This window comes from Lepidochelys kempii, chromosome 4 (assembly GCF_965140265.1).
Source record: "Lepidochelys kempii isolate rLepKem1 chromosome 4, rLepKem1.hap2, whole genome shotgun sequence".
In the NCBI taxonomy this organism is placed as follows: domain Eukaryota; kingdom Metazoa; phylum Chordata; order Testudines; family Cheloniidae; genus Lepidochelys; species Lepidochelys kempii.
This window is the reverse complement of record NC_133259.1, coordinates 16402350-16412840: the sequence shown is the minus strand read 5'-3', so window position 1 is coordinate 16412840 and position 10491 is coordinate 16402350. Positions and strand designations below refer to the sequence as shown.

Genomic DNA, 10491 nt, shown 5'->3' with positions numbered 1-10491 from the left:
TTTCAGACAGTAGGATCTGAAAGGCGGGGAAGCAGCTGCTTCTGCAACGTCAGGAAGCCATAGCTGCAGACAACCGCTTCCCTCTCCAACTGACCGATACCGCAATAATGAAGACGGGCTGGGAGAGATTGCCTAGATTGCTTGGCTGTTTAAACTGCAGGGCGAGTCGCCTGGGGGAATTTGCGGCCTGTCTTCATCTATCACCTCCCTTCTCTGTATACAGGGGAGAAGGAATATTGAATCTCTCCACGGACTTTGCGGGTTGGTCTATGTCACGCTGCTCTCTCTTTGGGGGAGGGTAGCTTTGTGTGTCTTCGGAGTACACACGGGAATCTCGTTATGCCCTAGAAGCCCCTTGCAATAGTCTCAGCAGCTGGCGAAGGGGGTGTAGGGATTAGGGTGGCACTGCAGCCTGCTAGGGAGATGATGAGTGTAATGCCGAGGGAATCCCAGGGGAGAGGAGTGCTCATACGCCCTGCAGGGCGGGGAGGCCGGGATGACGGGTGTCACCCATTCCCCTCCTGGGTCCCCTAAGCCCACGTGCAGCCGCCATTGCCTACGCTCTTCCCATGCCTTACTACATCAGACGGGGTAATGCACCCGCCCCAACCCTGCCGCCTGGGCTCCAGGAGTCGCTACCGCGCCTGCGCTGCCGGGCTGCGCTGATTGGCTGCTGGAAAGGGTATATAAAGGCGGCGCAGGCGGTGCCCGGATCTCTTCCGCCGCCATTTTATTGTCCCGCTTTCTGGTCGCAGCTTTCTAGCGAGTCTCCAGCCCTCGTAGCCTGCCCGAGCCGCCCTACCCTCGCCATGGAGGACATGACCGAGTACAGCGGCGGCCTGGAGGAGTTCGCCGAGGGCTCCAAGATCAACGCCAGCAAGAACCAGCAGGACGATGGGTAAGGGCCGGGCGGTGCGGGGCGTCCCTTCCCTGTAGCCTCGGCCCGGGGGGCGCTTGCGCTCTTCCCGCCCCCCTCCCTGCGGCCGGGCGTGGGGGGGTCCCGTTTGGGCACGTTTCGCGCTCTCTTTGTGTCTCCCCGTCGATCTGTTTCCCGTAGGGCGGGGTGGTGTCAATCACCGGGCCATGACGTAGCCGGGAGCCAATCGGAGGCGGGGCAGCGCGCGAGCGGGCTGCCTGGGGCGGGTAGGGGGGCAAGCTGCGCGCGCGCCGATGCCACGCTGCTCCCGTTCCCGACTCGCGCGGGTGGGCCTGTGGACGCAGCTCGCTGGCTGACCGTGTCTAGGGGGGAGCGGGGCGGTAGCTTCTCGGGCGCCCTGCGGGGTTTAGGGCCAGAAGGAGCTGAGCCATTGCCTCCGAGTGCGTTAGCGATGGGCCGAGTCGGGTAGGTTACAGCCCAAAATCTCGTGCCTGGGTAGTATTCGAGCAAAGGGTCACTTCGTTACCAGCTCCCACCCTGCAAACGCTTATGGGTACGATCCATTTCACTACTGTGTACTTGATTCATGGGATTAAAGTTAACCGCACGCATAAGTGTTTTGCAGGATCGGGGTCTGAGAACTTTATAACATGCATATAATTATGTAAAGGTCAGCTTTGAGGCCCTGAAAATCAGTGTAGTGAACTGAGAGTGGTTTCTTTTCAATTCATGATGCTGATCTTGTTGGAAAAACTACCACTTGTGTCTTCAAGTTTCTTTGAAACTTGAAGTGATTAGTAAGATATTCTGCTCTTAAAAAAATACATGCTTTTTTCCTGTTGTAGTAAAATGTTCATAGGAGGCCTCAGCTGGGACACAAGCAAGAAAGACTTGACAGAATATTTATCTCGGTTTGGAGAAGTTGTGGACTGCACAATTAAAACAGATCCAGTGACTGGGCGGTCCAGGGGATTTGGCTTTGTGCTCTTCAAAGATGCTGCCAGTGTTGACAAGGTATGTAGGGTCTGTGTAGTTGGCTCTTGTATGCATTTGGTTTTTTTCATGGCTTTTTGAAACTGTGTCCTGTGGGTTTTCTAGGTCTTGGAGCTGAAGGAACACAAACTGGATGGCAAGTTAATTGATCCTAAAAGGGCAAAAGCACTGAAGGGAAAAGAGCCACCAAAAAAAGTGTTTGTTGGTGGACTGAGTCCAGATACATCTGAAGAACAAATTAAAGAATATTTTGGTGCTTTTGGAGAGGTATGGCATAATTGTGTTTGTAATACTGTCATATCCATATTGGGCATTAAAGTTCAGTCTTGCTGTGGCAGGGTAGTAAGGTTGGATGAAGAAAGGGCAGTCTCTGATTTGAGATGTGAAGAGGGTGATTGTGAGAAGGCTGCTTCCTTGTTAATTGCAAGTTGTAATGCTGCTTCCTTGGGACAAGATGCAGAAATTATATTGCAGTAGAATAAATAGGATCGACTTGGGACCCTGGTGGGCAGTCTTAGTCTAGCAGAGTTCTGTTCGAACTGTTCCCTATTAACGTATAAATAGCTCTGTAATATTTTGATAGTTTATAAATGGAGGTGGGATGGTTTATTTTTCAAAGAGCCCGCTACATTTCTGCTATTGGCATGAACTTTTGACCATTGACTTACACTGCTGTGTTTGAGAGAGATGTAATGTAAATATGGTTTATATTTAACTTTGTTTACAGATTGAAAATATTGAACTTCCCATGGACACAAAGACAAATGAAAGGAGGGGTTTTTGTTTCATCACATATACAGATGAAGAGCCAGTAAAAAAATTATTAGAAAGCCGATACCATCAAATCGGTTCTGGCAAGGTATGGATGGATGTTTCGGTTTCTCTTTAGAAAGTTCTAATGTTGATGGTTCTTATAGATTTTTAAATGGATTCCTGAGAATAAGAGTGTTTATTTTGATGGTGCTGGTCAGTCCTTTCATACAGTTGAAACAATGTCTTCCTTTTTACAGTGTGAGATCAAAGTAGCACAGCCCAAAGAAGTGTATAGGCAGCAGCAGCAGCAACAACAGAAAGGTGGAAGAGGTGCTTCTTCTGGTGGCAGAGGTGGTGGCAGGGGACGTGGCAGGGGTGAGTTTTTTGGTAGCACTTCTAAAAATCTGTATGTATTTATTTCTAAAGTTCTAGTTTCCATGTTTTGGAGCCATTTTTAAAAAAAATAAACCTAATCATAGAATGGCCAACCAATGAGCGGAAAATAAGCTGGGTTGGTCTGTACTGACTTAACCAAAACTCATTTTAAAATTGTTACCTTGACAAGTGCACTGATAAAGTGAAACTTTTACTTATGTTTAAAAATGCCAACAGATTGCATATTCCTGGGTTTAGAAGCTATTCCTTAAAAGGCATAATTCAGGTGTCTGAGACTTACTTGAAAGTTACATGTACTCATTCTGTTGAAACAGGAAGGGAGCAATGTTGACTTTTTGACAGTTCTTAAATATTTTGCCCAATAGAGGAAAGCCAGATATCTTCAATCCTGCATTATAAGTAATCCTATGTAAGTAAAGGACTGGGAGGGAGCAGTGTTGCCAACATCACTAATACATTGATAGTTTGCTTCTTGGCAACCATAAGTACTGAGATATAGTCACTGTTAATGAAACAGAACAAAACTAGTCTTCATATTGTAATGTTAAGATAATGTAGGATACTAAGAGGCATATTAAAAGAGCTCTAAAGGAAGAGGGAATTTCTTTAGACAAAAGGCAAGTTGCCCTTTGTGTGGTTCACCTGCACTTTATTAATAGGACAGTGTCAGCTTTCATTTTTTTATGTAACATGTTTATTACAGTAAATTAAGAAAAGAGATCCCAAGATTTGCATCCCATGTGATGTTTTGAAATTAGGTGTCTTGGTGTTGTGTTTTAGAACTGTTGTATACTTGCAGAGTGATGAGACTCTTTCTGGTAGCCAGTACAGTACAGATCACATGTCATACAACTGACACATTATTTATTTAAGAGGGTTGGAACTTAATTGCAATGCTTTATTTCAGGTCAGGGACAAAACTGGAACCAAGGATTTAATAATTATTATGATCAAGGATATGGAAATTACAACAGCACTTACAGTGATCCAAGCTACAGTGGTTATGGTGGATATGATTATTCTGGCTACAATTATCCAAGCTATGGATATGGACAGGGATATGCAGACTACAGTGGTAAGTATGTTTGACTTAACTCCACAAGTATATTGATGTATAACACTAAAAATATCTATGACTTTAATATTCTAGTGTATAGTAAATTTCATTGTTGCATCCCACAAGCAAGTGTGGATATACATTAAAGTATTGCATTAAGCTGTAAACTACTGTATACGGGTGGGAGGGGGGAGACTATCCTTTCATGAGAGGCTTGTCTGAGTCAGAATGTACTGAGACAACTAATTTTCCATTCTCTCAACAGGTCAACAAAGCACATATGGAAAAGCATCCCGAGGTGGCGGCAATCACCAAAACAACTACCAGCCATATTAAAGCAGTACATAGTACTTGGGGGGGCAGCAGGTGTGTATATGAGTGCAAGGACCACTTTCAGTATGTCTAATCTAATTTAAAGATCAATAGACAAATTAAAATGAGTAAAAACATTTTTCTTGTGTAGTCTGACTTTTTTAACTGAACTTTGTTAACTTAAAAGATTTTTTTTAAAACATGCTTTGCCTAAAGTGTCTATAGATCTTTAACTTCGTAAAATGTGATTTCATCTTCTTTAGTACTTCAGAAAAACTTAAGAGTTTTTCTGTTTGCGTTGTGTACCAGGTGGTCTAGAGGAATAATTAAACTTATTAGAAGTATTAACAGGTAAAGTACTGAAATGGGTACAACTTAAGGAAAACAAGAATGTTGTCTTCTAACTCTGACATTATACCTTGTTTGTACCCGCCAGCGGGAACTTCATTGCAGGCCGTGTGTCACCCTGACCACGTCTATCTCTGGGGGTCGCACGTTGCAGGCAGAGCGCAAGGCATACACCAGAAAACGCTGTCCTGTGGTATGGTCTCTTCCAACTTCATGTACCAGCGTAAAGATTAAAGTGGAAAACTTCAGACTTTGGCTTCTTTTTAATCTTTTTGAAGATTAAGTGTCTTAACTTAAATGGTTTTTTACAGGAGTTAAAGTACATAAATGCCTTTACAGCTTAATCATTTTGGTCTTCTGTTTAGTGTTGTATTTCAATTGTGGAGCCTCATTTTAAGTGTGCATTCGTTAAGATTTAATGCTTGCTTTTTCTTTTTATAGCTAATAGTGAAATCTGCAAACAAAAACGAACTTTTAAATCTGGAAAAAATTAAAGATCATATGCACACAAACTACATTAGGCTAATCATGTTTTTGGCAATATTCCTTCACAAGAAATAAGTTGCAGACAAATTGTTTTCTTACTTAACAGCATTTCTGGTGGAAACTTTTTCCACAACCCAGTTTGTGACGCACACATTGCAACTTCTTGCCTAATTTGGAGAATCATTGTTCTGAAACAGCTTCCCAAATGGGCTAAACTGCTATATTTGGGGAGACAAAAGATTTTTAGTTAACAATTTGTTAAATATGCATATGATCTTTAACAGTGAAGAAAGGAATAAATAGAGGACTTAAAGCAGTTCATGAAAATGGACCTTTTAACGATTCTTACAGAAGTTGCACAGATCTGATTGTTGTTTTGTCTTGTTTTTAGGTGGAGATACCACAGCGAAGTCATCTTGCAGAATATCAGGATTGAATGGAGGTGGTCTTCGTGACATGAGATGACTTTTACAAAAGACTTTTTAGAGTATGACACAACAGTGTCCAACTGTATATAGCGGCTGATTAGTTTTCTTTATGGTTTTTACTTTGTCTTTTTTGCCATCTGTGTTATGACACAATGTGGATTTGTGTTAATACAAATTTTATTTGTATACTTTCATGTTAAGTGATTCTTGAATAAATGCTTACTTATGTGAGTCTGTCTTCCTGTGTCTGCTGCTTAGTTTTGTAAGCTTAATTTGTAATTGAGCAATAACAAGGATAGCAGTCTTTCCTATTGGGAGGAAAGATGGCCTGTATTGGAATAGGGCCTTGAATGCCCTCTGGTCACTAACTTTCTAGATATGCCCTGAGCTTGAGGCTATTTCAAGTGTCAACATCACCTGAGTTAAAATCTGCTGTTAAATGATTGGCTCCTAGTTGTAATAAGAGATAAATACAAAGATTGCCTTAGATGTGTTAGAAATGATTCTTTGCTACCTCTTCCTGCCTCTTCCCCCCCCACCCCCAGTATTTTTTTGCAAATACCTTTTCTATTTGTGTTAGCATTTCATATATTTCTTGCTGTTGTATTTTATTGTTTATAGTCTTTCCAGTTTGTGCCTTTTTGGGGGCATGGTGGGGTTACTATGTATTACTTTGAGCTGTTGGGATGCTGGTGGGGGTTTACTATGTGTATAGAGAGCCTGAGGATTTTATATTAAATTGCTTACTCTGAATAACTGGACAAGAGTGGAACTAGTGAATTGTGACGGCACAAAGCAAAAAGTCAAAATCCCTTCCTTTTAATGTATGTAGCAGTTAACACATACTTCTAAAAATTCACCTTACCATAGTGCCTGAAACAGTTGGAAGAACAGTTTGGTTTAAAAATCAAACTGCCTCATTTTCAGTTATGGGTTGTGTTCCCAAAATGTATAATGCATTACATCTATAATGTATTGATGTATACAAAATGTATAATGTATTGATGGTTTATGATAACTTGGTTAAATGTAAAATTATTACTGAATGGGAATGCCAAACAGTTAACTCTTCCGTGGTCTTCAGTGAGTTTTACCTCTAGATTGGAAGTTTACCCATTGCTAAAGATGACTTTTAGTAACAGGTTCCTCTAAACCAGTGCTGAAAATGGTTTAATAGCTAGCATTATAAAGTCCAGCCCCAGTATGGAAAGCATCAGTTCAAGGGGATCTACTCCCAACAACCATTTTTTAGCAACAAGTCAATTTATTAGTGTAGAACAGGCTTGAGTCCATGTTCTGAATCCTTGAGCACAGTCACCTTAGCTTCTGGTGTGGCTTGGCTTTGCAGCTCTCCGTTGTTTGTTCGTTCTTTCAACATGGCCATGCACCATGCATTCATATGTCCAATCATGGATCTAAAATAAAACCTTGTTTAGAAGACAGCTGAGAGCACTTTATCCATAGCAGTATAAATCTTTCCACTTCTGTACTGTTGTTCTATCCCTATGTCCTTCTGTGTATCTCTTATTTGCTTTCCATGCATTTGCTCATTGCACTTGTGGGTCTTATCTGCCTCTCTCCTGCAGATATACCATGCTAAAATGAGTACTTAGATATTCTCCTTGGGTTGGTCAAGCTGGCAATGTTGGGGGAATGGTAGCAAAGATGCCTGTAGGTGATCTACACTACACTAGATAATATCTAATGCTGAACATGGTGATAAAGTAATTGCAGCTGCTGTATACTGCCACTAAGAGAATTGCTCCTGGTGCATTGGTAAACCAGTAGTGTGAGAAGCCAGGCTCATTGTAGATAATGCCCAGCTGAACCACACCTTGATGGAGCTGGCAATTGAATTAATGCCTGGTTGCTGGCAGAGGTAGCTGTTGACTCCCTATTGTACCTCTCTGGATTTTTGAAGTGTACATATTTTTCAAAATGACAGTGCTGTTACTTTGTCATTCTACAGTCCAAATGGTCTAGAATCTAAACACTGTCTTTTAACTTGCTCTATTATCCAAGATCTTCAATTTTGTGTAGTTAACTGGCTATACGTGTCTTGTATGACCTTTGGCAAGTTACTCATCCTCTGCCTCAGTTTGTGCTCTGAGAATTTTTTTGCCTATCTAATGGATTTTAAAAGGCTTAATTGTTTTATAAAGGGCTATTAACACCTTGGTTGAAAGGTGCTATAGAATGTATTGATAAAGCCAAGTACTCCACACACATATGAAATGCTGATTTCTCTTGAGGACTGATCCTGTAAACTTTTACTCACACCAGTAGTCTGAAGTCTTGTAGTCCTGTATAAGGGTTACTTAAGAGCCAGATCTTGGAAACCTGTGTGTTTTAATTCTTGCTAATGTCAGTGGGAGTCATACATCTAAAATGCATAGCTTATTACAGGGTTTACAGACTACTTAATTGGCAGTTCCTTTTATCTATTTGGGTGGGATGTTTTGCTCTTGTAAAGAAGAGGCTAGCCATTTGGGGGGGGGGGCTATTTTCTCTATTTTTAAGCATTGATTATATGTTCATGCATAATCCAAATACTATAAAAGGATTGTCTCTGGCCCAGGGTTATTTTTAAGTTAACTTCTACCAATGTTAATGGACATGGGGGGGGAGGCGACAAAACAATCTGGAAAAATCAGTCAGCCTCTGTGCCTGAAGAACAATAACTCATCGTGTCCTCACTTTGAAAAAGTATAAACTTCATCAGCCAGGTAGTCTTCTGTTCAGCTGTTTCTCTTTTTGCAAGGTTCAACTAGCTTTCCTTTAGTATACTGTAGTGTGGTGTTCCTCCCCCCCGCAATCCTATCTGATATTTTATCTGAGGTGTTTTGTTAACATTTTACTTCTGGTTTTCTGCCTTTTTTCCTTTACAGTTTGCAGTTGCTTGCCCTTCAAGTTGGCCTTTTCACTTATAGTTTTAAGGTTTCTTTGGTTGCATCTGTCTTGATTGCTTTCTGCATTTAAGTTGTACTTAATGTGGTGTTTGTGCTACAGCACATGGTAAGCCACATAAATATAGTTTTCAGAAATGACCTTGAATCACTTGAACTATACTGATGGCTAAAGTTATTGACAAATGCTTGAAAAATCAAGGCAACTAACTAATCCTAAGTATTTTTTTAGGATTGCAGTCAGCACCTTTGCTAATGTATAGTTAGTAAACAGCTAAGACTTCCTATTAAGTATTTATACTAACTAAAGTGAAATAGCCAAGATAAGTAGAACAAAATTTCCATCTAATGTTATGTAGAGATTCTTGTATCACAATTTTTCTAGGCTCTTCTCTGATTCTGTGCTAGTATATCATCATATACAAGAATGAACAAGTTTAAGTGTACAATAGAGGGGAAAGGAAATTAGTGTCAGGTATTAAAAAAAATTACAGTAAACAAATTTTTAAAATGGATATGGCCATTTACAAGGATAGCCAAGAGTAGGCAACCTTCTAGCTCAGTTTTTGTCAGTAACTACTGAAGGGTTACAGGAGCCATAAATTGAGGGTATACAGGGACTTTTACCCTGAGGTATAAAAGATAATCCACACCTGCTGTGCTGGAGTTATTTACAACATCCACCTCGTTTCTTGCAAATGCTACACCTAGTAGCAATAGTCCACATTTAATTGAACATAGAATTTCATCCTCTATTTCCATTACATGCAATAGGAAATTTGTCATGGAAGCTGAACTATCGGTTTGTAGACCCAAGATTTCACTGAGTCTCTAACACTTAACCCCAGATGACATTTCTTGGTCCAAAGAAAGGACCTCTTATAGCCTAAAACTTGCCCTTTTTGAAATACAGATTACTTTTTTTTTTTTTTTTTTTTAGAATAAGGGAGTTTTTTTTTAACAATGAATTGGTTTGTGACGCTCTCAATGAAAGATTAACAACTTGGAAATGTTTAAGTTAAGACACACACCCCTTTTCAAAATAAAAGTGAGTGGAGAAAGGGGGAAACAAGTTTTAAGCCGTGATTGGTGTGCTTCAGCTAACTGAAAACGTCATGAAATTGAATTTAACACTCTTTCAAAACTTACTTACCCTTCTTCCCACCAGCTTTCCCAAGGATCTCTTCCTCTTTCCAGGACTAACATTCCCTGTTGGAGTGGGTAGGAATTTTTCTTCCTCTCTAGGACAATGTAGAAATCCTCCCTCCTCCTCACTAGCCACAGGAGGAGGACTGGCTGGACGGGTAAGTACATTTGTTTTCCGTTCAAAAGAAAGGTGCCCAGGGCTCCTATTCTTCGCTTCCTGTCCTAAAGGGTTGGGCACAATCCACCTCCCAAGGTTGAGCTGTGAGGGGGAGGGGGCGCCCTCCTTTGCCTGCCTCTTAGGACAGGGCTGAAGCCCCATTACTTGTGTGTGTAAGGGAGGCTAGGGTTGATGCCAATCGGGGACTGTACAACGGCTGGGGCCCAGGCCTGGGGGGGGGGGGGGGGGGTCCGCTGGACTCCGCCCAGGGCTAAGATAGGGCGGCCCTGCACTGGGCGCATCCCTGCCAGGTAGCTCAGGGAAGGGCAGTAACAAGCTTCCCCCTGCAACTCTGCTCCTTGCCGCCCAAGCTGCCTTAGCCAGGGCCCTTGCTGCCCGGGAGCTCCGCTGTCACCGGTCGCAGGGGCTGGGTAGAGCCCCTGCCTCACGGGACCTAGTCCCTAGCGCGCCTTTGCGCTAGTCTGTACTACGGTGGGGTGGTACAGTAGCCTTTTGACTACTCTCTTTTTGTCGTCTCTATGGCTCTTGAGCCGCTCTATCTCCTCACTTCCTCTCTCTCGGTGGTTCAGAGACGGGCAGAGTGTATACACAATGGGAGGAAGGCGGGCTGC

The 10491-nt window shown here is 42.2% G+C and overlaps 1 protein-coding gene and 1 long non-coding RNA gene across 4 annotated transcripts; one reads left to right on the top strand and one right to left on the bottom strand.

The window, feature by feature from the left end:
* The first annotated feature begins 554 nt into the window (after positions 1 to 554).
* Positions 555 to 5888, top strand: HNRNPDL (heterogeneous nuclear ribonucleoprotein D like). 3 transcript variants are annotated; one of them, XR_012158443.1, is made up of 9 exons: positions 555 to 898; positions 1723 to 1891; positions 1976 to 2137; positions 2598 to 2729; positions 2881 to 2998; positions 3927 to 4094; positions 4342 to 4442; positions 4825 to 4929; positions 5614 to 5888. XR_012158443.1 is itself a non-coding variant. In XM_073340494.1 (8 exons), the coding sequence occupies exons 1-7, from the start codon at positions 570 to 572 to the stop codon at positions 4410 to 4412; spliced, it is 1149 nt and encodes a 382-aa protein (XP_073196595.1). In that variant the 5' UTR covers positions 555 to 569; the 3' UTR covers positions 4413 to 4442; positions 5614 to 5888. The 3 variants fall into 3 exon arrangements, 1 of the variants encoding a protein (XP_073196595.1); XR_012158442.1 differs by having other exon boundaries at positions 4342 to 4929; XM_073340494.1 differs by lacking the exon at positions 4825 to 4929.
* Positions 5889 to 6448: 560 nt separating this feature from the next.
* LOC140910176 (uncharacterized) lies at positions 6449 to 10424 on the bottom strand. Its single transcript, XR_012158445.1, has 2 exons — positions 9710 to 10424; positions 6449 to 7065 (listed from the first exon to the last, which is right to left on the bottom strand). It is a non-coding gene; the product is annotated as an uncharacterized lncRNA (long non-coding RNA).
* Between the last annotated feature and the right edge of the window lie 67 nt (positions 10425 to 10491).

Bases quoted from the DNA above. Each gene is read 5' to 3' on its own strand.
- HNRNPDL (XM_073340494.1), top strand. From the start codon at position 570: ATGCCTTACTACATCAGACGGGGTAATGCACCCGCCCCAACCCTGCCG. The intron at 2,138-2,597 runs GTATGGCATAAT...CTTTGTTTACAG, and splicing joins ATTTTGGTGCTTTTGGAGAG to ATTGAAAATATTGAACTTCC. The intron at 2,730-2,880 runs GTATGGATGGAT...TCCTTTTTACAG, and splicing joins ATCAAATCGGTTCTGGCAAG to TGTGAGATCAAAGTAGCACA.